A 26,059-nucleotide genomic window follows, 5' to 3' on the forward strand; every position below is an offset into this window, starting at 1 on the left:
AGCTTGTACATATACACATCAGATGAACTACAATCTTGTATAAGTAATGAAAATACAGTCAGAGCCAATACCTAACTATTTTGAAATCGGATCGGGTGAAGCAAAACAGAACCTAAGAAACCAACCCTTTTGCCCTTGGGCTGACGACTTGGCTCCCTGAAAAAATGGCAAATGTTTCAATTGTCAGTTCAAAATTGTACGCAGGCCAATGCCATGAATGATCATCTCGTTAAAAAAAAATTGCATTTACTATCATGGTATTCTCTATCCGCTTATAGTCCTTCATCTCGTAAAAAAATCCAGATATTGAGGTATCCCATCCTGCCCCTAGACAGAATAATGCTGGCCACCAACCATAACCGCTTTCTTCCCAAATCATAATAATAGTACTCATTTTCTATAATCCACCATCCAGTGAGACGCTCCCATTCATAAATATCAGTTCTCTAGAGAGACCGCTCAGTGCTATACTTTCGTGATCGCCACGCAACAAAAATGCGGAAGCAAAATGTAATATACCACCATAATCAATACCAACAAGCTCCTTTCATGTGGTTCCACCATCAAATATCATAGTAGAGAAGAAAGAAATTCAATGTGCGTAAATGTTAAAAGAAATAAACCTCAATCCATGATTCATGCGAGTAACTCAACATCCAGTCCGATAGAACGCATGAAGAGGTTAACATTTGCGAGTCGTTGAATAGACATAGCTGGAGGTAGTGTCTTTGCAAGCCCAACAGTTTCCATAACACGATCCTTGACAGCCATAACTAGACGTTGTTGCTGTTCCGGATTGGCACCGATACCAATAGCGGCAAGGAACTGCCAAACATATACATCTTCGCCGGTGTTAACAGTACCAGGGAAAATCTCTGGGAGGGTAGGCTCAAGAGCATCGAAAAATGCATTGTGAGTGGATAACCTAAGGGAGATGTTAGGGTTTTACTAATACAGGGTAGGCCATTACTCACCAGTCATTCCATCCACGTTCATCAACATCTCCAGCTTGCTTGGTGATCTCAGCCCGACTGAGAATCATAGTCAATAGACTTAGACCAATTCTAGTACGTGCAATCAAATCAATGTTAAGATTAAGGATAAGTCCCAAAACACCAGTAGTGATTTGGAAATCAGCATCGTGAAGGAATCCAAATAGGCTCGACATGACTGTGACTTGGAATAGATCAATGTTTTCACGAGTCTCAGCACTGAGTTGAATTCCGTCAGGGCTAGGCACAGCCAATCGAACGACGTCAAGTTTATCAAGATGAAGAATAATCATGGTCAAGATGGTAGCGCGTTGCTCATCAGAGATATGCCTGAAAACTCGAGGAATTGCCTTTTTGCCCTTATTAAATGAAAGGAAGGCAATGAAAGGATGAACAGTAGTTGCGCCAATTGGTTCATGAATCCTCAAATTACGCCATAATTGTCTGTTGAGGAATTCTTGACGTTCATTCCAGTCTTGATTCAACCCGGCAATTTGTGGGTTGATCTCTTCATGACCTAGTGGTCTGGGTTTTGAGCGTTCATGGTCCTCCAGCTCCATTAATGTGTTGTACACGTTCTCAATATCAGTCAAGATAGACTTTCTATTGCTACCACTGACGAGGTTGGCCTTGCGAGGGTTTGGTGAACTTCCAGGTCTTGGTTCATTACTATCGGTTCGTTTGATATTTAACAGTGGCTTAGGTGTCTTTGCGTTGCTGAACGAGATCTTTCCTAAACTTCCTTCAATGACCAATTGCTTGTTCTTTGGCTTGTTCTTTGCAGCCTCCACAGCTCGTTGCACTTGCTGTTCCATGCGTTGGACATGGTTGTCGCCACCACGAGCTTGTCTTCGCATGTTATTATGACGATTGCCGGTTTGGAAAAGATACGTTTGTGCGAAGTTGCTCAGAGGTTGATGCGGGTTTTGGCGCGGTCCACCTCGAATCTGGCTATGAACTTGATAATAGAAGTCCTCGGAAAGAGAAGAATCTATGCCATGCTCATTTGGGTTTCCAGTAGCAGTGACCAATTGCTGCAATTGAATGCGAGTAATGAAGTTTTTGTCTTGGGGCGTCATCAAGCCATTGTCCTTCGACAACAAAAATATCTTGTGATTTCGCTTTGCTCTCTTGGCATCTTCCAACAAGAATGCGGCCCGCTCTTCTTCAGATAAGTTTACCAACTGTTGTGGGTGTGTGATAACGTGTCGATTTCCAGAAGCATGTGGGTGATGGTGGCCACGTTGCCCACCGTGGGGCTGGTTAGGAAATCGGTTCATATTTTGCATATGTGCCGGTTGGATTGGGATAGATGAAACGTTTGCCTGGCTCGTTGGAACTTGGGGACGTTGCAAAATGTGAATTTGTTGCTCAACAGGAAGCTGGCGTTGTTCCGATTGAGGTGGCGCACTGGCTTGAATCGGGAATTGCTGTTGTGGAGCTTGTAATGGCGCTTGTTGGTGGAAATTTTGATATTGTTGTGGCGGGGGCTGTTGATATTGTGGTTGAGATGGTGGCATTGGTTGTTGCTGAACAGGGACTTGAGGTTGCGATGGCTTCTTAGCTTGAGCTCTCATGGCTGCTTCCACTTCTTCCAAACTCATCATCTTTCGGCTCGGTGCAGAAGTACCGGCAGCTGGAGGAGTGGCGGCTTTTGGAGCTTGTTTTGGAGCGACACCCCAAAGATTTGCATCCACTTGCATATCAGGAACATATTCTGACTCTTGATATCTCTCATAGCCAGTTCTAGCGGGTCTTGACGTATTTTGTTGAGAGTATGAAGATGCGGCTGGAGTTGTCCTAGATACTACTGGTTGTTGGCGGGTGTATCGCATTTGTTCCTCATTGATAGCATCGGAGACCTTTGCCGTTTGTCCAAAAAAGTCAAAGTTGTTTCCAACTGGCTTGCTTGCAATAGGATCGCCTGCACCGCCACCAAAGGTATCATCATTGAAATCATCACCGGTTTCTTGAAGCTGGTCTCCTAAACCATCATATGTATCCTCGAAATCGAATCTGCAGGGTAGAAATATTAGCTTTTCGTTCTTGATCAAAGTCAAATGGAGAAATGTCCACACGAAACGTACGCTTCATTATCGTTGCCTGTGCCAGAAAGACTTGCAAATGGATCCGCATGTTGACCAAAACCCGGAGCAGCAGTGTTATGGCCCCTCTCATGAGGAGCTTGACTGGGATCAAATCCAAAGAAAGACATGATTAAAGAAATCGCAAAGCCGTGGTTTCCATTAATAAGATACGAAGATCAAGAAAGTATTTGACGCGTGAAGTTGTAATTCCAAAGATCAATTCTTTTCTTTGAGTCTCGAAGAAAAGGGTAGATCAAAATAGATAGATAATACAAGCTCCAATGATTTGGTGAAACAAAATTGTTGGTGAGCAGTGGGTGAGTAGTAAGAAGTTGAATAATACAACGAACACAAGGGAGAAAGAAAGAAAGAAAGAAAGAAAGAGAGCAGTCTTTTTTATTTTTTTGGAGGTTTTCGTTGAGTTGGTGGGATGATTGAAGGTGACGAGATGGAAAGGTGGAGGAGGATGGAAGATGTTACTACTCGTAGAAGGGAATAATAAAGCTTCAAAAATTAAGCGTGGGTGGTAGCTGATATGGGTGAAAGGTCCAAGTCAAGTGGGGTGGGGTAGAGAAGAGAGAAGACAGAGGAGAGAAGAGAGAAGTAAGAAAATTGATGCCTTGTTTCTAGCCTTGCGGTCCACCAATCCTGGCCTGGGTCTAGATGAACTGAAATCGAGCGCAGCGAGCTGTGGGGGTTTGGGGGCTTGCCCTCATGATCGTAAGTATCACATATACTGGTACCGGTAGATAATAATCATATCAGTAAACAAAGAATGACGCTCCGCTGGCCCTCTGGGAGCCACTGCCGTGGAGGCAGACTAGGTAGATAGATTATAGGAAGCTCTCAACCGACATCTACATGACAGCGGATCGTGATGTTTGGACCATACAGAGTAATGCCCAATTTATAACTGAAATTATATATAGTCAATAAAATGCTAAATCGTGAAGTATTTAGACCTTTTCTACTAATAGATGTGAGGTACTAGAAGCCTCTCCTTTATATACCTAGTAGGTACCAGTCAAGAAAGCATCTATCATTGTTTGTCAAAATCGTCAAATAGTATCAAGTATATATATATATATATCAGATGGTTACTTGCATCAACATCATGTTTTTCTCCATTAGATCTTGGAATCTTTTTACACTGTATTAATAAAAGGTCCTCGTCGACCTCCTTCTCTCACCATATATGTACATACCAAGAGCCACGAACCATTTGACTGTGCCACTCTTCCAAGGGCTTGATTGTCTCGTATTAACAAACTTTATCTGGGGGAAGCTACTCGTAAAGGTCCTCAATCATAATAACAGCAACTCATAAGGCAATTCCAAGCCGGCGGGACCTTAGATTTAGTCCCTTATTATCGCCTCAAAGCAAATGGGAAATCCTCCCTTGCGTAATCTTTCCAGAAAAAGAATCTAAACCAGGATAAATTTGGGCTAGAACGAATAAATCTTACTCGATTATAATTTATATGCTTTTTTTGGCTTTGGGAACACGCAAGTACTAGGTACATCAGGTACACTTACCTATTACTTCCTTACTGTACACGAGAAAGATTGACCTCCTTTATTCATATTTACACGTACCTCTCTCCATCTATCCTCTTCTCCCATCTTCAACTTCTTCTACATTGTATTGTGTGTTTGTTATTTCACACAATTTCTATCATTTGTTCCTTTTCTTCTTCTCCCTCTGCTTCTCCATTTTCTTCTTCATTGGAATTTAATCATATCTTCATAACATTGAAGGTTCAATTAAAAGAGAGAGAGAGAAAAGACCACTTGCTTTCACGACTTTCGATTCGTTTGCGGCTAAAAGGAGTCTACAACTGCTGAAGATTCCATTCGTGTCCAATTGGTTAGTGAAATAACTGTTGGATTTATGAAAGCCGCATCAACGAGAGTTTCAGAAATCTCGACGTAATAAACTTATTTCATCATGGCTACTGGAACAGCCAGATATTTGAGATACATTCTCTTTGCATTCTTTGTGAGTATTTTCCGAGGATATTTTTGGGATACCAGAAAGTCCTTTGGATCCACCTGTTAATGATTTTTCTCCACAGGGTCTCGCCATCGTCTACTTTATATCATCTTCATCAGACCAAAGGTTACAGACTGCACAGCAAGTCTTCACTGATAAAACCGGTATTCCTACCAAGGCAGGCACTTCACCAGGTCACTCTGCTGAAGATTCGACGAAATCCGATGCTAAGACTTCTCCAAATACTCATGATCTTCCACCTGCGACCATTCCAGGAGAGCGTATGAATGCGACATTCGTCACTTTGGCAAGAAACTCGGATATTTGGGAGATTGCACGATCCATTCGTCAAGTTGAGGATAGATTCAACAAGAAATTCAATTACGACTGGGTTTTCTTGAACGACAAGCCATTTGATGCCACATTCAAGAAGGTGACCGCATCCCTTGTTTCCGGAAAGACTCATTATGGAGAGATCCCAGAGAAACATTGGTCATTCCCTGACCATATCGATACCGACAAGGCTCGCAAGGTCCGTGAAGATATGGCACAAAGAAAAATCATCTATGGAGATTCTGTTAGTTATCGCCACATGTGTCGCTTCGAATCTGGTTTCTTCTTCCAACAAGAATTGATGCTGAACTACGAATGGTACTGGAGAGTCGAGCCATCCATTGAACTTTTCTGCGATATCGATTATGATGCTTTCAAATTCATGGCCGACAACAAGAAGAAGTACAGTTTCGTTTTGAGTCTTTACGAATATGTCGAGACTATTCCAACTTTGTGGGACAGTGTCAAGAAGTTTATCAAGGCCCATCCAGAGCACATTGCCGAAGGCAACTCAATGGGTTTCCTTAGTGATGATGGTGGCGAAACTTACAACCACTGCCACATGGTAAGTTCTGGTCATACAATAATGAGTTGCGTGAATCTTTACTAATACAATATTATAGTGGTCTAACTTCGAAATTGGTAACCTCAATTGGCTTCGATCAAAGGCTTACACGGATTACTTCGAGCAACTCGACCAAGATGGAGGATTTTTCTATGAACGTTGGGGTGATGCACCAGTCCACTCCATCGCTGCAGGTCTTCTTTTGAAGAAAGAAGAAATTCATTTCTTCAACGATATTGCTTATTACCATGTTCCTTTCACCCATTGTCCAACAGGGGAGCAAACAAGACTCGATTTGAAGTGCCACTGCAATCCAAAGGATAACTTTGATTGGAAAGGATACTCATGTAAGTCTTCTTCTTCTTTTCAAATATGACATTGTCCTAATTATTCAATAGGTACATCACGATTCTTCGATATCAATAAGATGGAGAAGCCAGAAGGATATGAAACCCAACAAGACTAGAGTCATAGTCTAAATTTACTATAGTATTCGTGTTCGAATGCATTTTCTAGGGAGTAGCATTGGTGGTTTGGGGATCGATGATATATCTACTAGGTACTATTTGGCATGATAGGAAAGGGGGTACGGGCGTTTTGCATGGGGTAAAAATCCAATTGAAACGCTGTATATGTTAGGATGGCCTGGGATAGGATCTGGCTTGGGAAGTAACATCTCTTGGTTTCTTATCAGGTGGTAGACAAATTTTGAGATAGATTTTTACATCAAAGCAATGTCTGCATAGTGAGAGAAATTATATACTCTTTTTGTATAATGTCTAAGTCCATGATTGTACATACCTGACACCAGAATTACCTGGGCACCCCTCTATGGCGAAATGTGATTTTAGCCACATCACGTGATATAAACAGCCACATCAATCACAAGTCTTGGCAATATCGAAAGCTTTCTCTTCCCTCACCTTCTCGTCGTCGTCGAACACGATCATTCAACGATCCCCGCGCTCAGTCCTCACAATGGCCGCCTCAATACTACAACGGTTCTTGATGCCGTCCATACGATCAAAAACCTCAACCTCTACGCCTCGTCCTACTACACAATTCATCACGAATCAGCTCAAATCAATCACAATCTCCTCATCGCGGACATTCTCCTCAACCCCCTCCCACGCCGCAACATACAACCAGGTCCGTCGCGGCTGCCGCACTGCGCAAGCTATGCGTAAATCTGTTTCTCCTGCCTTGTCGACAGTCCAGGCACCAGCACTCAAGGGTGTAGCATTAAAAGTCGGAATCACCAAACCAAAGAAACCTAACTCGGCAGAACGTAAAACTGCCAGAGTTAGATTGAGTACAGGAAGAGTGGTTACGTGTTATATTCCGGGTGAAGGACATAACGTCCAACAGCATAGTGTGGTATTGGTCAGAGGAGGAAGGAGTCAAGATTGTCCGGGTGTGAGATATCATTTGGTTAGAGGAGCGGGAGATTTGGTGAGTAGATTTGTTTTCTGTTTTTTGTTTTTTTGTTTTTTGTTTTTTGAGAGTTCTAGGAGGAAATTGGATTGGTATGCTGTGTATTTGGGAAGTCAAATATAATGGAAAGAATGGGGAAAAATGTCATGACGTCTTGAATCTATACTAATGTATTCGCAATCATAGGGAGGTGTAGGAAACAGAGCAACATCACGGTCGAAGTATGGAACGAAGAAACCAAAGAAGGCGACTGCATGAGCGTGTTGATGTAGGATCAGTCGGAGGGGAAAGATGAAATTTAGAGAAACATTCATTCCAACAAAGAGTTAGAGAATGAACGATAATATATCGAACGGGAAGAGAACTATAGCCACTGGAATACATGGAGGCATCAAACGAGCCTCTAGGTGGTCTATACAGGATTGACAGCTTCGTGATTTGGGGACATCGAGAGCGATTGTACATTACACAAAATTTCAACGAGCTATGCATAAATATGGATGAAATCAAATGTTCAGTGGAACATGCTGGAGAACAACATTCCTCAATTGGTCTTGAGTTAAGTGCCTGTGGGAAGCTATTTCAATTTTCAACCCACTCAGAAGACGGATGAAGTATACAGATACTTGTGGCTTCAATGATTGACTCGCCTTTGGGCACTTGAATAACATCACATCACCTACTTTTATGCAGAACTTACATTGGCAGAAGGGAAGTCAAATACGCCATTGATCGACATCTAAATCCGTATTCAAAATCAAGGAGCATTTCGGTCCGGAGAAACTTATTGTCTCTTTCCCTTCAGAATCTGATGCAAGGACATGAAGCTATACCACAAGCGTGTCTAAATGCTTCCGTCCGAATAATCCGGTTGGTGCGCAAGACATTGACATGTTTCTCCACCAAGATCAACGTTTTTCTGGCGTTCTGGCCTGGCGTCATTTTTACTTTGTATTATTTCATCAAAACTTTCCGGGGCAGCTCGGTCGGGAAAATGTCATTGCTTTTAGCCAAATGAAATGCTCCGTTGTAATGAAGAATCTGGCGAGTCTGGTTGGTTGTATGGGTCGAGTGACGATCGTGTACATTGTTTACCCCGCATGTTGTGGTTCGGAGTTGAACCTTTATACGTGCCTGTGCCTGGGAATTCCCAGTACTTGGCACATATCATGGTTTAAGTAGAGAAATTAATTTTCGCACTGCGGTGAGTGATGTGTACTTATACGGACAGGGCATTGGAGCTTTCTATTCGGAGAATGATATGCAGGTCGGTGAGGGGGAAGTTGGCGAAAGTGGATAAACTTCTTCGTATCCATAGGTATTGTATATAAAGGTTACTTCCGGTCTATCTTCGCCTTGTTCTTGTTAAGGTACTTTATCTTCAATTACATGTGTGTGATTAAAGCTGCAATTGCAATTGGGATATTGCAATCATGAGGTTTCTACATGCTTTTACGGCAGTTGCCTGCGCGGCTCAAGCTGCAGCATTGTCAATTAATATTGGTGGTGAGAAAATGGTTGTGGAGAGAGATGCTGCACTTCAGGATGTTGTAAGTTTTGACATATATTGACGTCCCTTCCTCAAGAATTGGATCAAATACCGGTCAATTGAGCTACCAATGCATATTACAAAAGCTAATTCAATAGGTCACATATGATGAACACTCTCTCAAAGTATACGGAGAACGCATATTTGTCTTCTCAGGAGAGTTCCATCCCTACCGCCTGCCGGTCCCTGATCTATGGCTTGATATATTCCAGAAAGTGAAATCACTTGGATTCAATACAATTTCCTTTTATGTCGATTGGGCATTACTAGAGGGAAACCCAGGACACTACACTGCAGATGGAGTGTTTGCTTTCGAACCCTTCTTTGATGCCGCAAAGAAAGCGGGTATCTATCTCATTGCTCGTCCAGGTCCTGTGAGTTCATATTTCTCTATCTTCCAACTCTAATCTCGTACTAATACATGGCAATACAGTATATCAATGCTGAGGTTTCTGGAGGTGGATTCCCAGGATGGCTTCAACGTGTGAGTGGTGTTCTGCGATCTCAAGCTTCAGATTATCTGAAAGCAACCGACAACTATATGGCAAACATCGCCAGTCTAATCGCCAAATACGAAATCACAAAAGGAGGACCAATTATTCTATATCAACCAGAAAATGAATACTCAGGATACTCAGGATATGTTCCAGGTGGATGGCCAGATCCAGTTTACTTTGCATACGTGAAGAAACAAGCTAGGGACGCGGGTGTTACGGTGCCATTTATCAGTAATGACGCTTGTAAGTTATTGTTCTTTCCTCTCAAATCATGCGACATCCACGAGGAAGAGAGAGTTTTGTGGTGCTGGTCTTGACAGAGCTAACATTAAACAGATGCGGGTGGACATTTTGCACCAGGTGACGTGGTTAATGGAACTACCATTGGAGATGTTGATATTTACGGTCATGATTCTTATCCATTAGGATTTGATTGCGCTCATCCAACTACCTGGCCTGCTGGAAACTTACCGACTTATTTTGCGGCGAGTCATGAGCAACAAAGTCCAAGTACATTCTATTCCATCAACGAATTCCAAGGTGGTGCTTTTGATCCCTGGGGTGGTCTTGTGAGTCTCTTTTCTTGCAAATTATTTGCTGTCACTAAACTTTAACAGGGATTCGAAGCATGTGCTCAACTCTTGAATGAACAATTTGAGAGAGTCTTCAACAAAAATGATTTTGCTTCAGGTGTTGCTCTTTTGAGTTTATATATGATCTGTGAGTCTTGGATGTTATGGAACATGAATAAATACTGATTGTCTTTCAGATGGTGGCACAAACTGGGGAAATCTTGGTCATGCTGGTAAGCCATGAAACCTCTGTTCTATCATTAGCCGTTGCTCACATTCATTCTTAGGTGGCTACACATCTTACGACTATGGCGCCGCCATCACTGAAAACCGTGAAGTCACTCGTGAAAAGTACAGCGAGTTGAAGTTAGAAGCCAACTTTTTGAAAGTCAGCCCTGCATATCTCACCACATCAGTTGGTCCAGCTGCCAATGGCACATATACCAGCAGTAACTCCATCACCACGACTCCCCTTCTTGGAAATGAAACCGTCACAAACTTCTATATTGTTCGCCATTCAGATTATCAAACTTTGGCTTCTACAAACTATAAGTTGACTGTTACTACAAGTCAAGGCGCTCTTACTATCCCTCAATTGAACTCAAGTCTTACTCTAAGTGGCAGAGATTCAAAGTGGCATGTAACAGACTATGACATCGGGGGAACAACACTCCTTTACTCTACAGCAGAAATCTTCACCTGGAAGAAGTTTGATGACAAGACCGTTTTGGTCGTATTTGGTGGACCAGGAGAATCTCATGAATTGGCTGTGGTTACGAAGAGCTCAGCACAAGTTATTGAGGGCTCAGGTGTTACAAGCAAGAGCACCAATGGGTCGACGATCCTCAATTGGCAAACATCTACTACACGCAGAGTGGTCAAGGTTGGTAGCGTATTTGTCTACATTTTGGATCGAAACACTGCGTACAATTATTGGGTGCCAGACTTTGCCAGAACCGACAAATGGGGTGCATTGTAAGTGTTTTAATCTACTTTCGGTCCGACATAGCCGCTAACACAAAATCAGCGCTTCAAGCATTAAGAATACAGATTCCGTCATCGTAGAAGCAGGTTACCTCGTTCGATCTGTTTCAACCCAGGGCTCAGATCTCCGTATTTACGGTGATCTCAACGCTACCGTCCCATTCAAAGTAATTGGTGCCCCTAAAGGAACCAAGAACCTTTACTTCAACTCCCAGAAGGTCTCTTACAAGACGGATTCTACAACTGGTGAACTCTCATCAACACTCACCTACACAGCCCCTAAAATCTCTCTTCCAACCCTTTCAAGCCTCTCTTGGAAATACCTCGACAATCTCCCTGAGATCAAATCTTCCTACGACGACTCAGCTTGGACAGTCGCCAACAAGAACTCAACAGCCAACCCCTACCTGACTCCTCTCTTGACCCCAACCGTCCTCAATGGTCCAGATTACGGTTACAGCACCGGAGTGTTAATATTCCGCGGTCACTTCATCGCAACCGGCAATGAATCCACCCTTTACATCTCTACCCAAGGAGGTTCCGCCTTCGGCTCATCCGTCTGGCTCAATTCAACCTACATCGGTTCCTGGGTCGGCGCCGACTATGCCGAATCCAATAATTCTACTTACACTCTACCCAACCTAAAAGCTGGCTCCAAATACATATTCACAGTCGTAATCGACAACAACGGTCTCGATGAGAATTGGACCGTAGGAACCGAGGAAATGAAATCTCCACGAGGCATCCTAAACTACGTTCTATCCGGCCACGCTAAGGACTCCATCACATGGAAACTCACCGGAAATCTTGGCGGAGAACAATACATCGATCAAGTGCGCGGTCCATTGAACGAGGGTGGTCTCTTTGCCGAACGTCAAGGATACACACAACCTTCTCCTCCTTCTTCATCATGGAGTTCTGGATCGCCGCTGCAAGGAATCAAGAGCGCAGGTGTCGGATTCTGGACAAGCACCTTTAAATTGGATTTGCCAAAGGGTTATGATGTACCCCTCGCATTCAATTTCGGCAACTCGACCACGACGAACGGAACCAGTGATTACAGAGTCCAACTCTGGGTTAACGGATGGCAGTTTGGAAAATATGTTAACAACGTTGGACCGCAGACCAGCTTCCCAGTGCCACAGGGTATGTCTTACCCATTTCTCCCTTCCCCATTATTATCTCTCTCATATGCACAAAGTTACTAACTCACACTTCTCCGCAGGAATCCTAAACTACAACGGTCAAAATACCCTTGCCATCGAACTCTGGGCTCAACAATCCTCAGGCGCGGCATTGACCGATTTCTCATTGACGGCTGGAACACCCGTTCTTACGAGTTTGAAGGCCCCTAGTTTGGTGCATAGTCCGGCTTGGAGTAAGAGGAAAGGTGCTTACTGATTTGAGAGTGGGATTTTAGGGGGGTGAGAGAAATGGATATAGCAGCGAAATAGTACTGTATGGAGGAGGTATTAAGTATATATACATACGAGAAATTATACATATTCAGCCACTTATGTACTTGTTGTCAATTCCCACCCACAATCTAGTTGGCGCGACGACTTTCATCCGTGAATAATCTAACAAGGAGTACTGTACGTAACAATCATGCAATAAGAAAAGAAACACGACAGGCTTCAGACAGTAGTCTTCGTAATAGGTATCAAAATTGAGTATCTGGCTCTTTCGCCCAATGCTACATATCCTTTATATCGCTAGCACAAATGCACAAATGCATATGATAATGTACAAAAAATCTGACAAGATGCGATGATTTGTACAATTCCCTCATATTCCTTCTCGATCATCTGATTCAGAATCTATGAGCGACGTAGAATGAGAGTGAAGATGGCTCCGACAAGCACTGCTCCCCCAGCGGCACTTTCTAATGCTATGATCGTTATATCTCTTTTTGGTATCGAAATTTGTTGTGTACTCCATGAATCTATTGCCGCAGCTTTCCCGGCTTCCATTTTTTCCTTCCAAGATTCTACGTTTCGGTAATCGAATGCGGGTTTAGAATAAGGTATGCTCAATTCTGCAGTATCCATTGCTGCTGCTGCTTCGCCGATTTCCGGAGCTGGCTCGTTATTTGATTCGTGATGTGATACTTCACCTTCCATTACAGCAGCTACTGCTTCTACCGCCGGTTCATCCAGGGCCTTTTCTCCAATCTCTTCTTCCAATTCTTGGACACCAGATGCGACGATCTCATCCAAGCTTACTTCTGAACCCTCTCCCCCACCAACTTCAGCACCTCGTACAGCTGTCGACATGGCAAAGGTCTTCTCTTTCTCTAATGCCTCTCTCACTTTGTCTTCGAATCCTGCAACCAATCTTCTCCTTCTCCATGGTTCAAATCCAAATTGAAATACCAAGAATAGCAGCACGTTGACTCCCATTAGTCCCCATGTTCCCCACGTACTCATTCTTCGTATCTTGTCACTCCAAATCTGTTCCTCATGATATCGTGATAATATACTACTGCTCAATTCCCCCGCTGCTTTCTCAGCTTCGCGTTCTGCATCTGCAAGTCGAGTAGCTGCTTCCTGAACTGCCTGCTCGTTGGTATGATCCATACGATACAGATGTGTAAAACGCTCGAGATCGGCAGGTGTCCATGTATCTTTCCTTGCTAGTAAAGTTGTAACCTCACGTTGAGAAGAAGCACGGTCTGCGACGGTAGTTTTGTAGTGTAGTCGAGTGCTTCGGACTAGGTCTTTGGAATTGGCAACTTGGGTTTCGAGATCGGTGATTTTGTTCTTGAGGGCTTCAATGCCGGAGTAGCCTGTGAGGTCGTTGATCCGTTGAGATGCTATGAATATGTTGCCTTGCATATGATCCATGAGGTGGGATAGTTTCTTTGTGACTGCCAGACGTCGACTTTCGAGTGTGGAAGGGAGCTCTCCATCTTTTTCGGGTTTGGGAGAGGAAGAGACATCTTGTTTGCTGGACTCGGGAGTAGGAGTGGGCTTTTCTTCGACTTGGGGTTTGGGTTCTTCAGGAGGAGGTGTAACAATAGGTCGAAGATGAGGAGGTGGTTCTATTATAGGTCTTTGATCATCTGCAAAGTATCGCCGCAGACTAGGAGAATAAATTCTACATTGTAGACAGATTGACGATTTGACCGAAGGTCGAGGAGAGATTCTTAAAGTTCTCGATATGGAGACTGAACCTGAGTCGATTGCAAACCGAGGAACGAGTCTTGTCAATGGTTGCATTGCAATTGACAATTGACTGTCTTTCCTCCTTTTAGTGAGGAAATTGAGTCGAGCTGAGGACTTTGTTTCTCTCTTTTCTTTCCTTGACCTTTTACCTTACATCAAGTGAGAAAAGAGAATATTCGGTCAAGATTCCCCAGTGGAGCTCTGACCCAATTGATGGTGTTGTGGGCTTTGACAACCCTGCTCTGCTCGCCCTGTAAATAAAATGGTTAGGGACCTTTAGGGTGTCTGAGGGTGTGTCTGATGGTGTCTTCAGTGTATTTCTTCACCGCTTTTATGATGATGTAGAGTGAATTTACTAGGTAATGACTGATAGAGGGGCAAACTCGGGGTATCATTACACTGATCGAGTTTGAGATTGTAAATAAATTTATTTGACCCCACTACGATAACTTTATCATCATCATCATCATTATACAACCAACTTCAATACATTCATATACAATCATCAATACATTCAATATACCGTATTATTTGTATATAAAAGGATTCTGTTTATATTTCATACTTTTGTTTGTTTATAGACTTCTTGTATTCCTTCTTCCTATCAATGTAAGTTCGCAGTCCCAACAAAACTCAAACAATGGCGCTGTCTATCTCATTTCAACTTCCTACCTTTCATCCTGTCTGCCAACTACCAGCTACCAACTACCAGCTGTGCTGCCATTGATTCACATTTCCAAGACAAGTCGACAAGAGTCAGCATCAACTGCTAATAACATCCCCCAGACCTCATTACTCTTTCAACCTATTCAAAATGAGATCAACTACTCTCCCCGCCATGCAAACCTCCCCTAAATATATCTTCTTCACCGATTTCGATGGCACAATCACAACCCGCGATTCCAACGATTTCATGACAGATAATCTTGGATTCGGTCAGGAACTACGCAAGCAAGGAAACAAAGATGTCCTCGATGGTACAAAGACCTTCCGCGATTCTTTCCAATCAATGATGGACAGCATCAAGACTCCATATAGGAAGTGTATATCAACTCTTATCGAAAACATCAAATTAGATCCCGGTTTCAAGGAGTTTTTCGAATGGGCAAGAGAGAACAATATGCCAGTTGTAATTTTGAGTGGTGGAATGGAACCAATTATTAGAGCATTGTTGGAACATCTCTTGGGGAAAAAAGAAGCTGCCGAAATTCAGATCGTCAGTAACCAAGTTGAAGTTAGAGAAGGATTCAAGAGTCTTGATGAGGAGGGAGGCTGGAATATTGTCTACCATGACGAAAGGTATAGTCTTGGTCCTAGGAAAAAAAACCTACTGAAGACAAAGCTAATTCAAAATAGTCATTTCGGACATGATAAATCCAGAGAGATTAGACCATACGCCGCACTTCCAGATGATCAAAGACCAACCATGTTTTACGCTGGAGATGGAGTTTCAGATCTCTCGGCTGCTAAGGAGACTGATCTTTTATTCGCCAAAAAGGGTCATGATCTCATTACCTATTGTGTTAGAGAAAAGGTTCCATTCACAATCTTTGAGGATTGGACTTCTATTTTATCAACAGTCAAGGATGTCGTTGCTGGTAAAACGACTGTTAAAGAAGTCTACGCTGCTGGTATCAAGGACTTCGAAAGTGAAAACAAGGCATAGACTAAATTGGGCTCAAGATTTTGTCCATAGAACATAGACTGTTCATTAGAATTAGAATTATAGAGATGCATATAAGAACATACAAGTTGCTTTCTCTCTTGACACCTTCTCCAGAGTAATTGGCAAATGGTATTATATGTATCTATTGGCTCACATTTTCCTATTTCATCTTCATTTTCCAGGCATATAAACCATTTTTACGAGCTCTCGCTTCTCATAATCACCCTCAGCAACTATAGGAACCCTTCCTAATTCCTCGAAACCAGCAGCAAGATATGTTGGCTCCCCCATTGCACTCGCCGCCAAAACGAGGGGTGCATTATCACGTATCGATCTCTCAATGCCCCATTTCAAGAGTTGAGTAGCATAACCTCGACGTCGAAAGTCTGGAGGAGTGCCTAACAAGTGGAGATAAAATTCATTGCCATGGAACATCTCAGTAAATTCCTTTCGGGTATCACCAATAGCTTTCATAAAAGCTGCATCATAAATGGGATCTATGTCTCTCCGGGTTTTTACACCAGCTGCTTCCATTGCTTCTCCCGCTTGATGAAGTTAGGTTCAAGGGCTTGAATTGAACATATTGGGGAAGAACCTTACGCGTTGGTGGATTATATGTTTCTCCTTTTGCTTTGTGTATCCGGCTATTCACATATGAAGCATCCCATATAGACAAAGCAGCGAGTTTCCAAACCGAATCCTCTTCAACTTCCAAAATCATAGTTAGGTAGTCTGGGAACTTTCCAGAAACCATAAGCTCAATGTAGAGACGAGAATACTTGAATAGATCTTCGGGATATTTATCACGATTGATGTATCGATATCGCCATGGTGAATCAGAGGTTAGGGACGCAATCATGCCAATTCTGATGGCATCGATATCTTTGGGCTCTGCTTCACGAATGCGTGATTTCGCAATGGGTTTTGAAGGGGGTGTTGCCATTATTAAAGCTAGGAATTGACGCTATCTCGCCAATGTAAAAGGGGTAGAGTAGTCGGGTGAGAATTTTTGAGAGTTAATAACCCAACTTGTTGATTTGTTAATGTAATATAGATATATAGGGAGATCAAGAATAGTTGTCTAACATGCATGCTTATATTCTGGAAAACGTATGACTAATCTGCGACCATCTGACTCATATATCCAGATGGATGCCTCGTTCATCCCACTTCTGACAGATATGAAAGGGTAAGCGAGTCATAGTTGTTTCTACTCATATTTCAAACTCAGAATCAAACAAAGCGTCCAAGTCCTCAAAACAGCTAAGGCCGAAGGTAGCCTGATCGTTACAAATATTAGGGAGTCATCGCTTCGATATGGATACTTATCGGGAATTGTGGGCTAGAGGAAGAAACATTCACAAGGCTCAGGTTGGCAACAACCAAAATACAATCTATGGCAGAAGTTATATAGTCTCGATCCTGGATTCGAAGTTATTAAAGGCGGAGGGGCGGGATTTATCTGGTAAATATGCTTGGGTCGGCGGGATTGTCCTTTCAACTACCCAAACTGTGATCTGAGCTGAAACCCGTTCAAGTGGCTCGATCCAGATGATCTACCAATGACATACTTACACGCAAGAATATGCTTAATATGAGTTTCGCATGATAGCAATACTATCCTCGAAGTGAATATCACTTATGCTTGTTCAGTAACACTTAGCTCAGGTAGCTCAGGTACCGGAGGGTTCCAGTGTGGTCGAAAGGATACCTTTATAATTATGGAAGGTTTGCCGATGTCATGTTGTGCGGGGTAAATTTTCCCCAGACCCCGAGACTCCTTGAATGTTTCAACTATTGGCTTCTCTAAGGAGACTAAATTCACACAAGCACGACGGCGTCATACGAGCACAAGAGATTTCTGTACCCGTAAACCGAAATTACGCACGATAATTCTATGTCATACAGATTACAAGATCATATGCGTAGGAAGGTCTACCGAAGAGAGGAGTATTCTTTGGTGATCACAAATGCGTTGTTAAACATATAAACTTACATTCGTCACTTTGTAACTTGTAAATATACATACTATCTCACACACTCCACTAATCTATACTCAAACTACTGTAACACGTCAAGATGGGAAGCATTGAAGTTGAAAATCCGATACCATCGTCCCAACGAGTCGAACCTGGCTCATTCCAATTGCGACTCGCCAACCTCCCTAAATCCACGGCTGAGAAATCCATCGATACTACGAAAATTGCTTCAGATTTCGTTGATCGCTTTAATCAAAAAGTCAACTCTGCTGACATTTCATCTCTTTCTACACTCTTCTTGGAAGAATCATATTGGCGCGATCAATTGTGTCTTTCATGGGACTTTCACACTTTACATGGCCCTTCCAAAATTCTCGAACTATTCAATAAAACAAAGGGCTCACGCTTAAAATCTATCGCACTTGATTCAAGCTCGGAGTTCCGATCACCAAAATTAACGCCGCTTGATGTTGATGGAAAGACGAATGTTATTCAGGCTTTCATAAAGGTTGAGACGGATGTTGGTAAGGGGGCTGGAATCGCTAGATTAGTAAATGATGATGGAACGTGGAAAGTCTTTACACTCTACACTTTCCTGGAAAACTTGAATGGCTATGAGGAGAGTGTAGGAAAGAAGAGGCCTTATGGTGTAAAGCATGGAGAAAAGACAGAGAGAGAAAATTGGTTGGATAGAAGAAATCTCGATAAAGATTTTGGTAATGGAAGCGAGCCGACAGTATTGATTCTTGGTAAGTATTTCAATTGTGGAGGATGGGGAAGTTCAGGACTTCAAGTGCAATATTAACATTCTTCAGGTGCTGGACAAGGTGGCTTGACAGTAGCGGCAAGACTTAAAATGCTTGGTGTTACATCACTCATGGTTGATCGAGAGGAGCGAATCGGTGATAATTGGAGAACAAGATATCATCAATTGGTCCTTCATGATCCTGTTTGGTTTGATCATCTTCCATATCTACCCTTCCCTGAGAATTGGCCAGTGTTTACTCCCAAGGATAAATTAGGAGATTGGTTTGAAGCATATGTGAGTTTATTAGAACTTAATGCTTGGACTCAAACTACGATTACCAACACTTCGTGGAGCGATCAAACCAAGCAATGGACGGTCACTCTAGAGAGGACCAGAAATGGACAGAAGGAAACGAGAATTGTTCATCCAAAAGTATGTTATTTTACAATAATCTTAGTGAATAATCACTAATTTCCTGCAGCACATCATACAAGCAACCGGTGCAAGTGGAGAGCCAAACTTTCCTTCTCATCTCAAAGGAATCGACACCTTCAAAGGTCGAGTGGTTCATTCATCCAAATTCCCTGGAGCAACCGAATCTCGTGGTCAAAATAAAAAAGCAATCGTGGTTGGTTGTTGTAATTCTGGTCATGACATTGCTCAAGATCTATATGAACATGGTTATGAAGTGACCATTGTCCAAAGATCAACTACATATGTCATTAGCACAGAGACAAGTGCAGATGCTCAATCAAGTCTTTACGGAGAAAATGGCATTCCGACTTTTGATGCCGACATGGTCTTTCACAGTATGCCGAATCCGGTACTCAAGAAGTTGAATGTTGAAGGTAGCAAGCAAGTGGCTAAGATTGACGAGAAACTACTTCAAGGTCTCGAAAAGGCTGGATTCAAACTTGATAAAGGACCAGATGGAGCAGGTCTTTGGATCAAATATCTTCAGCGTGGGGGTGGCTATTATATGGATGTTGGCTGTTCTCAACTTATCATCGATGGAAAAATTAAAGTCAAGCAGGGTCAAGAAATTACGGGACTTAGAGAGAACGGTATGGAGTTTGCAGATGGGTCATTCATCGAAGCAGACGAAATTGTATTCGCAACAGGATACCTGAATATGAGAACACAATGCAGGAAAATCTTCAGAGATGAAGTGGCGGATAGAGTTAAGGATGTCTGGGGATTTGACGAAGAAGGGGAAGTCAGAACTATCTGGAGGAAGACTGGTCATGAAGGATTTTGGTTTATGGGTGGAAACTTGGCTTTGTGTAGATGGCAGAGTAAGAGGTTGGCGTTGTTGATTAAGGGATTGGTGGAGGGTATAACGAAGTATGATGATATCTGAGTTATTTGTAGCGACGGCGACCGGATACATAATGGAGTCGATAGCTTTAATTAATGGAATATCCAATTATCAAACTAATTTAGAGATGACTTTTTCATTTCCTCAAAGGTTCCAGTTTAAGTTGACATGTCGGGCCACTTCTACTGCATATTCATTCATATTCAGGAAAGTGGTTAAGAAATCAAGAGCCTCGTATTTGAGAAATTGGTAATCCCGTAAACATTTATCGAGCTCATGTACTCGAGTATAGCATATAGACCCTACCCCTTGTGAGCCAGACCTTGATAGAGTTTCCAGTCCCCCTTCCTTCCCCCCCGCCCAAATTCTCTTGATGTACATCCAAGTCATCATATCAGAACAACAACATGTACATGTACGGATTACTCGCATATCCATTCCGTGCATTCCCGTGCCCAGCCGAATGATGCCCGACTAATGCATTCCATCCGCCTGTCCCCGATATCGCCCCTCATATCCATCATTCGAACAAATCTTCATAGAACACCCCACTTCATTCACTACACATCCAAATTGAAATCTTTAATATATAGATACACAAATAGTGTCCCTTCATCAAATAACCAGGTCGCTTAGCTCAGTTGGTTAGAGCGTGGTGCTAATATCTGTTCTGTTCATTCAGATAGGTTTGGCACGCCAAGGTCGGCGGTTCGAAACCGCCAGTGATCAGTTTTGTCGTTTTTTGCTATTCAGGTTGACGTTTAGGGAGCCGGAGGTTGATTTTTGTAAAATCTGATGTTGTGTTTTCATCTGTGAACACGCCAATCTTTCCAGGGGAGAGTTCATTCCTCGAAGTGATTATCAAGTTTTTTTATCCGTTAGGAATTATTACATTCGGTCGACTCCGGGTATGAGTGAACTTGTAAATTGCTTTCTAGCAATGTTTTTAACTCTCATAGTTGTCAATTTCATTTTGTACTTTGCATGAGGATTCTCTGGGTTCTAAAACACTTGAAGATGGTAAAGAATTGAAGGAGTTATGGTGAATTGAAATTTTGGAGGGGTAGTTTTGGGGGGGACTACTTGTGGTTGGTGGGGGTGGTGAATCGAGTCAATAACATTCTACACATCAAGAAAAGTAGGGAGAGCCAGAATGATTTTCATCACCCATAAATCTCCACATTAAAAACGAATCTTTTTGTTCTTCTTTTCCCCGTAGGAAAATAAACAGACAATCACAGCGAATTTAAAAGAGATTCTGCTCCCAGATGAAAAAGAGCAAAATGAAGATCAAAATGACAAAACGACATGTGCAGGATTTGAACCTACGAGGCCGAAACCATAAGATAACCGAATTATTCATTCAAGTCTTACCCATTAACCACTCTGGCAACATGCCGGAATCGGGGAAGCAATTTACTTTATTTGATGAACGATCGCTGCTTAATCAACATACTATAAGTATTGTAGATAGAGAATAAAATCTTTGAACTTCCTTTCCTTCTTCTTCTTGACTCGTCATGCATCGGTTGGCCCTCTATGGATGTGCTATATGGATTTTATGTAGATGAGACCATCTCTCGTACGAAGAGAGTGTGATTTACACGTCTAGTATAACCTAGCACACGTCTACAATGACTACAATGACTATCTTATTAAGTAGCAAAATAAAAAAGAATAATGCACAGACGATTCACACTTTGCAACAAATCAGTGGACAATCCGTGAGTAGTAAGTAATCCATTCTACAATCCGCTACAGTAGTATATTTACAGTCCAAATAAAGAAAGGTACGCTGATGTGAAAAAGTCACCATTAATATATCCTATATTGGGAGGACGTTGATCATGTGACTGTGCTACCGGCTTCGTAGCCTTAGCTTTTAGAACCTCGAGCAATATTACAACAGTGTGAGCCATTGTACTATATTGTCTTCACCATTCCCAAGGTGATACCAACATATATATGGTCGTCTACACTATCTCCTCAGCAGAAGATGCAAAAAGGATCAGTAAAGCTCCACAGGACCATTCGGAGGGGGGGAAGAATCTGTGCAGTTTTCCTTTCCACTCGATATAACATCCTCGAAAGCAAAAGAACAATCCGAAAGGGCCTAATCCGGGATCGAACCGGAGACCTCTTACATTTTAGATTCGGAAACCCAAAGCAAGAATTCTACCACTGAACTATCAGGCCTATTGATATGTCGGAAGCTTGATATTCTAGTACATGCATCAATAGCAAATGGAGACTCCATAGTTAAGCGAATTGGTTGGCCCAAGACTTCCTGGTGGAGCTACCCACACGGGAACTGTAGAACGACTCCACCTAAATGATTCTAGAAGCCTTCTAAATCGCTACATGATTTTCACTTGAAATGGCGTCGTTGTTCTTAAGACGGTTTTCTTCCTGGAAGTCTCAGTATTGCTCATTCACTATCGAATGTCATTCATTTCTGTGTTCTAGTGCTAGAAAGATCATTGCTGATGCTAATTGATGATTGCTATTTGTTATCTGCTTCTACCTTGAGATACGCGAGCTTTACAATTATCTTGATTCTACTGCATCCATTGTCTCTAGCAATCCTATTGTCAGGGCATCAGAAACCCTTTTCGCGTTAAATCAACTTGAAATCAATACATGTTATCATCAAATGACTGACTTCATCATCTTCGTTGTCTCGAAAGACACTGTCTTGCTCTTAAAAGCAACTGTACAATCAAGCGTACCCGATGACCAAGTGGAAATACACCAATCAGTCTTGAAATAAAAGCTATGAGACACTGGAGCTAGCGCGTCCGAACAGGTGAAGCTCATTTGATATACAGATTTATTCGAATGATCTGGACTTGCAATATGGTCCAGAAAATTGATTTATCATATAGGTGTCTTCACGAATAGACTAATTTGAGCCTCGGGCAGATTGTCAAATAGTTCGGACTGTGGTCCAATAGTGAAAAGATTTTGAACATTCAACTTCTTCCAATGAATTTTACATCATTTCAAAGATGCAAATAGTTCTGTTATCGAATTGGTATAAGATAATGAATGCCTGAAGTCGGCAATCGTATTTTAGACCCTCAAAACTAAACCCTTAACATGAACCGCAGTCCGTACTGTTGAAAAGACTGATCTGGAACGAGCTTCTCATACATTGATTTAAGATTATAAGTTATTTGATCTCCATCAATTACTACAGTCGTTCTCTACTATGATATTGGATTGGGATCTAGTGAGTTCAACAGGGTTGATATCAATATATTGCTACTCTTCTTATTCACAAGAGCTGGTTGTGCAGCTTGGCCCTAAACAATTTTCATCTACACTTTAGTCATACTATTTCGATATGATATCATGGTAGGACAGATTCGAATTCGAACGCGAACGCTGTCAAGACACAGGCCATGCATTGACATTGTCCAGTATTTAAGGTTAACGGCAGCACTGAATCATCATTAGATCTACGATTAACACCAATTCACTAGCTTATGTTTCGTACTTTAATTATTAAGACTCCGAACTTACTTTATGTGATCCTCAACCTTTGTTCTCGTATCAAAGTAGCGGCGCAGGAACGAGCGAAGAAAAATGCCAGAAAATAATCGAAAACATTGTACCTTTTCTTAAAATAGAAAACCTCTACTTGCATACCAGAACTCAATCTGTCTCGGGTCATCAGATACCTTCTCCATCAAGCAATTGTCAAGATACATTGTCAAAACTATATCTTCTCAAACATGACGTCTAGAGAGGAGATCAGGATTATACCCAATCCCGATTAATGCTGCTTAAAAAGGCAATCTAATAGATACGGCTATCATACTGATGGATTGCTTGTTGAAAAGGGGAGTAATCTTTTGTCAAGATGCCAACATTGTAGAGCTCGAATAGCTTGGCTTTGACCCATTATATCCATCCACAATACGAATATCCGATCGAGAGAAGGAATACACTTTGGCGAAAAGCTTAGAATATTTGATGGTAAATGGCGAGATAGGAGAAAAAAGGTTCAATGGAGTACGAGGTATTGCGAATGATTGAAATAACACGGAGCCAACCGTTTACGAGCTGATAAATGTTTAGGTAGCGTGGTTCAGAGAAGACGGTTTGCTAGACACTCAGAGATCCTGCACGAACGGGGCAAATGCCTTGCTGATATTAGGAGATCGATGATGACTACGACAATGGAAAAACTATCTGAGATTAAGGCAAAGGTACATAGGTATTCAGTGCTAGCGTTTAAGAGGATCCAGACTTTCCTGGAGAAATGTCGGTGCGGAAGTCACAATGAAATAGTGTCGCGCCAATATCAATATGAATGCAGAAGATGCCAGATTCTACAAAAGATACACATCTAGCCGGTGCCCGGCAAGACATACAGAATCAAGATACATGGCAGTTCTCTAAACAGTGTCTTGGTGTGGAGACACAAGGCTCAGCTTCTGCGTGAGCAAGGATTATATTCTTCTAGAAGTATTCTAAGCGTTGATCACCAGGCTGGTCAGGATGATCGTTCGCCGCAAATGCACAGAAATGGGAATGCCGCCACTGCTCTACCAGGAAGTATTCATTATACCTGTATTCCATTGGTTCTATGATCACTCTGTAACTGTTTTCGAATTTATGCCTACCCCGCAACCCGTAATAAGTTCGCCAGCCTTGCATCCCCATCCCCTCTCGTTTTCTTCCCGGAAAGCGATATCCGTATTCCAAGACATCAGCACCACATTATACTTCTGAAATATTTACTATGTCTAGTCTTGTTTGTGACGTAAACTTAATCAGGCAGAGTATAATATTTCTTGGCTTCATGTATGGTGACGTCGATTTGATTCGCTGAGCCTTGTGATACACATTTACATGCAGCCATGGTGTATGAGTTGAAGAACAGTATTTATATTAAAGTCGTAAAATTCCCAAAATAACTTTAGAATAGTATCGAGATAGATCAGAATATCTAACTGCAAGTATCACGATGGCGGCACGAGAATTTTATAATCCCTCTTCACAAGCAATGCCAGGTCCAGGTATATTGAAACCAACTGCTGAATATCCTACATCGGCATATCATCAACAAGCACAACATGATATAGCAATGAATGAACGATCAGCATATCCGACTCCTGCTGTCTACAACCCACAAAGTTATTCACAACAACAATCATATTACCCACCTCCACCACGAGCTATGGACTACAATTCTACTCAACCTCCAGTTTACGGATATCAAACTCCAAGTCAACAACCTCATCAAAGGGATGGACGACATCAATACCAGAACGTAGAACCACACTCTTATCGAAACCTCCCCCCTCATCTTCGTCCCCGACGTTCTATATCTGAACCACCCGATCCGCATTATCTAGCCCAACACATCCCCGGCTACCATCACCGCGGACGTTCGACATCTTCCTCTTATTCTTCCTCGACCGACAGATCGCGATCACGATCGAGAAACCGTGCTCATTCACATTCGCGAGCTCGATCGACAAGATCTATGAGTCGATCTCGTCATAGTCATTCACATACACACTCACGAGTATCCAAGACTCGAGCTCGGAATACTCATAAAGATAGAAATACATTTTTTGGAGCATTTGGTGGGGGGTTGATTGGGGATTTGATAATGCCTGGGTTGGGAACGTTGGGGGGAGCGATATTGGGAGGGGTTGGAGGAAGGGAAGCTAGTAGGAGCAATCGTAAGAATGAGAAGGGCGAGAAACCGGAAAGGAGGAGACTCTTTGGAGGAAAAACATATGAGGAGGAATGGAGGGAGGGAAGGATTGCGAGGGGCGAGATAAGTGGTTGATGGACAAGGGTGTGAGAATTTGGAACGTGTACAAACGATCTAGAGATACTTTCCTTCGTGTATTATTATTTTAATAAGATACCATTTGTTGTCGCAATGTTTTAGTCTCGAGATACCTGTATATCATACTCTTGACCATCAATTTAACCTGTTGTGCTACATGCAGCATGTATGTGGTTGCCATCCTATGGAGGTAGGAGATTACTCCCCATAACGCATTATTCTTTTGCAATTTGTCGAAGCCAAATCAAAGATAGATACCTTATCAGTGGTCTAACATGCAGTACGAAGTAAAGAAACCGTCAATAAAGTTGAAGATCTTCAAACCCCCGGGCCTTGCGGGAGCCAATATTAGTTAGCTTCGCT

The 26,059-nt window shown here is 42.3% G+C and overlaps 9 protein-coding genes across 9 annotated transcripts; 6 read left to right on the forward strand and 3 right to left on the reverse strand.

Moving 5' to 3' along the window:
* Positions 1–227: 227 nt before the first annotated feature.
* On the reverse strand, positions 228–3,640 carry EAE97_012030 (uncharacterized protein). The gene is made up of 3 exons (XM_038882544.1): positions 3,080–3,640; positions 975–3,008; positions 228–925 (listed from the first exon to the last, which is right to left on the reverse strand). Exons 1-3 carry the CDS (start codon positions 3,205–3,207, stop codon positions 637–639), a joined length of 2,451 nt encoding a protein of 816 aa, XP_038726615.1. The 5' UTR covers positions 3,208–3,640; the 3' UTR covers positions 228–636.
* A 1,387-nt stretch (positions 3,641–5,027) lies between these two features.
* Positions 5,028–6,436, forward strand: EAE97_012031 (uncharacterized protein; the record flags this gene model as incomplete). The annotated part of the gene is made up of 4 exons (XM_038882545.1): positions 5,028–5,078; positions 5,155–5,970; positions 6,029–6,317; positions 6,369–6,436. 4 exons carry the CDS (start codon positions 5,028–5,030, stop codon positions 6,434–6,436), a joined length of 1,224 nt encoding a protein of 407 aa, XP_038726616.1.
* A 512-nt stretch (positions 6,437–6,948) lies between these two features.
* On the forward strand, positions 6,949–7,662 carry EAE97_012032 (uncharacterized protein; the record flags this gene model as incomplete). The annotated part of the gene is made up of 2 exons (XM_038882546.1): positions 6,949–7,422; positions 7,591–7,662. 2 exons carry the CDS (start codon positions 6,949–6,951, stop codon positions 7,660–7,662), a joined length of 546 nt encoding a protein of 181 aa, XP_038726617.1.
* Positions 7,663–8,837: 1,175 nt separating this feature from the next.
* EAE97_012033 (uncharacterized protein) lies at positions 8,838–12,407 on the forward strand (the record flags this gene model as incomplete). The annotated part of the gene is made up of 9 exons (XM_038882547.1): positions 8,838–8,954; positions 9,052–9,327; positions 9,387–9,693; positions 9,787–10,019; positions 10,068–10,170; positions 10,220–10,255; positions 10,310–10,997; positions 11,050–12,152; positions 12,232–12,407. 9 exons carry the CDS (start codon positions 8,838–8,840, stop codon positions 12,405–12,407), a joined length of 3,039 nt encoding a protein of 1,012 aa, XP_038726618.1.
* A 419-nt stretch (positions 12,408–12,826) lies between these two features.
* EAE97_012034 (uncharacterized protein) lies at positions 12,827–14,227 on the reverse strand (the record flags this gene model as incomplete). The annotated part of the gene is made up of 1 exon (XM_038882548.1): positions 12,827–14,227. The coding sequence occupies one exon, from the start codon at positions 14,225–14,227 to the stop codon at positions 12,827–12,829; it is 1,401 nt and encodes a 466-aa protein (XP_038726619.1).
* A 760-nt stretch (positions 14,228–14,987) lies between these two features.
* EAE97_012035 (uncharacterized protein) lies at positions 14,988–15,839 on the forward strand (the record flags this gene model as incomplete). Its single annotated transcript, XM_038882549.1, has 2 exons — positions 14,988–15,472; positions 15,530–15,839. The coding sequence occupies 2 exons, from the start codon at positions 14,988–14,990 to the stop codon at positions 15,837–15,839; spliced, it is 795 nt and encodes a 264-aa protein (XP_038726620.1).
* A 171-nt stretch (positions 15,840–16,010) lies between these two features.
* EAE97_012036 (uncharacterized protein) lies at positions 16,011–16,782 on the reverse strand (the record flags this gene model as incomplete). The annotated part of the gene is made up of 2 exons (XM_038882550.1): positions 16,011–16,384; positions 16,440–16,782. 2 exons carry the CDS (start codon positions 16,780–16,782, stop codon positions 16,011–16,013), a joined length of 717 nt encoding a protein of 238 aa, XP_038726621.1.
* Positions 16,783–17,101: 319 nt separating this feature from the next.
* EAE97_012037 (uncharacterized protein) lies at positions 17,102–20,023 on the forward strand. Its single transcript, XM_038882551.1, has 3 exons — positions 17,102–18,567; positions 18,634–18,998; positions 19,048–20,023. Exons 1-3 carry the CDS (start codon positions 17,919–17,921, stop codon positions 19,924–19,926), a joined length of 1,893 nt encoding a protein of 630 aa, XP_038726622.1. The 5' UTR covers positions 17,102–17,918; the 3' UTR covers positions 19,927–20,023.
* A 4,836-nt stretch (positions 20,024–24,859) lies between these two features.
* On the forward strand, positions 24,860–25,693 carry EAE97_012038 (uncharacterized protein; the record flags this gene model as incomplete). Its single annotated transcript, XM_038882552.1, has 1 exon — positions 24,860–25,693. The coding sequence occupies one exon, from the start codon at positions 24,860–24,862 to the stop codon at positions 25,691–25,693; it is 834 nt and encodes a 277-aa protein (XP_038726623.1).
* Between the last annotated feature and the right edge of the window lie 366 nt (positions 25,694–26,059).

The sequence above is a fragment of the Botrytis byssoidea genome (assembly GCF_014898295.1).
Source record: "Botrytis byssoidea strain MUCL 94 chromosome Unknown BBYS_046, whole genome shotgun sequence".
In the NCBI taxonomy this organism is placed as follows: Eukaryota; Fungi; Ascomycota; class Leotiomycetes; order Helotiales; family Sclerotiniaceae; genus Botrytis; species Botrytis byssoidea.

What these genes read in the sequence shown, in the direction of transcription:
- EAE97_012037 (XM_038882551.1), top strand. Translation starts at nt 17,919, where the DNA reads ATGGGAAGCATTGAAGTTGAAAATCCGATACCATCGTCCCAACGAGTC. An exon ending in GCCGACAGTATTGATTCTTG is followed by an intron (nt 18,568 to 18,633) that starts GTAAGTATTTCA and finishes AACATTCTTCAG; the next exon opens with GTGCTGGACAAGGTGGCTTG. An exon ending in CGAGAATTGTTCATCCAAAA is followed by an intron (nt 18,999 to 19,047) that starts GTATGTTATTTT and finishes AATTTCCTGCAG; the next exon opens with CACATCATACAAGCAACCGG.
- EAE97_012030 (XM_038882544.1), bottom strand. Translation starts at nt 3,207, where the DNA reads ATGTCTTTCTTTGGATTTGATCCCAGTCAAGCTCCTCATGAGAGGGGC. An exon ending in ACAGGCAACGATAATGAAGC is followed by an intron (nt 3,009 to 3,079) that starts GTACGTTTCGTG and finishes TCTACCCTGCAG; the next exon opens with ATTCGATTTCGAGGATACAT. An exon ending in GAACGTGGATGGAATGACTG is followed by an intron (nt 926 to 974) that starts GTGAGTAATGGC and finishes CATCTCCCTTAG; the next exon opens with GTTATCCACTCACAATGCAT.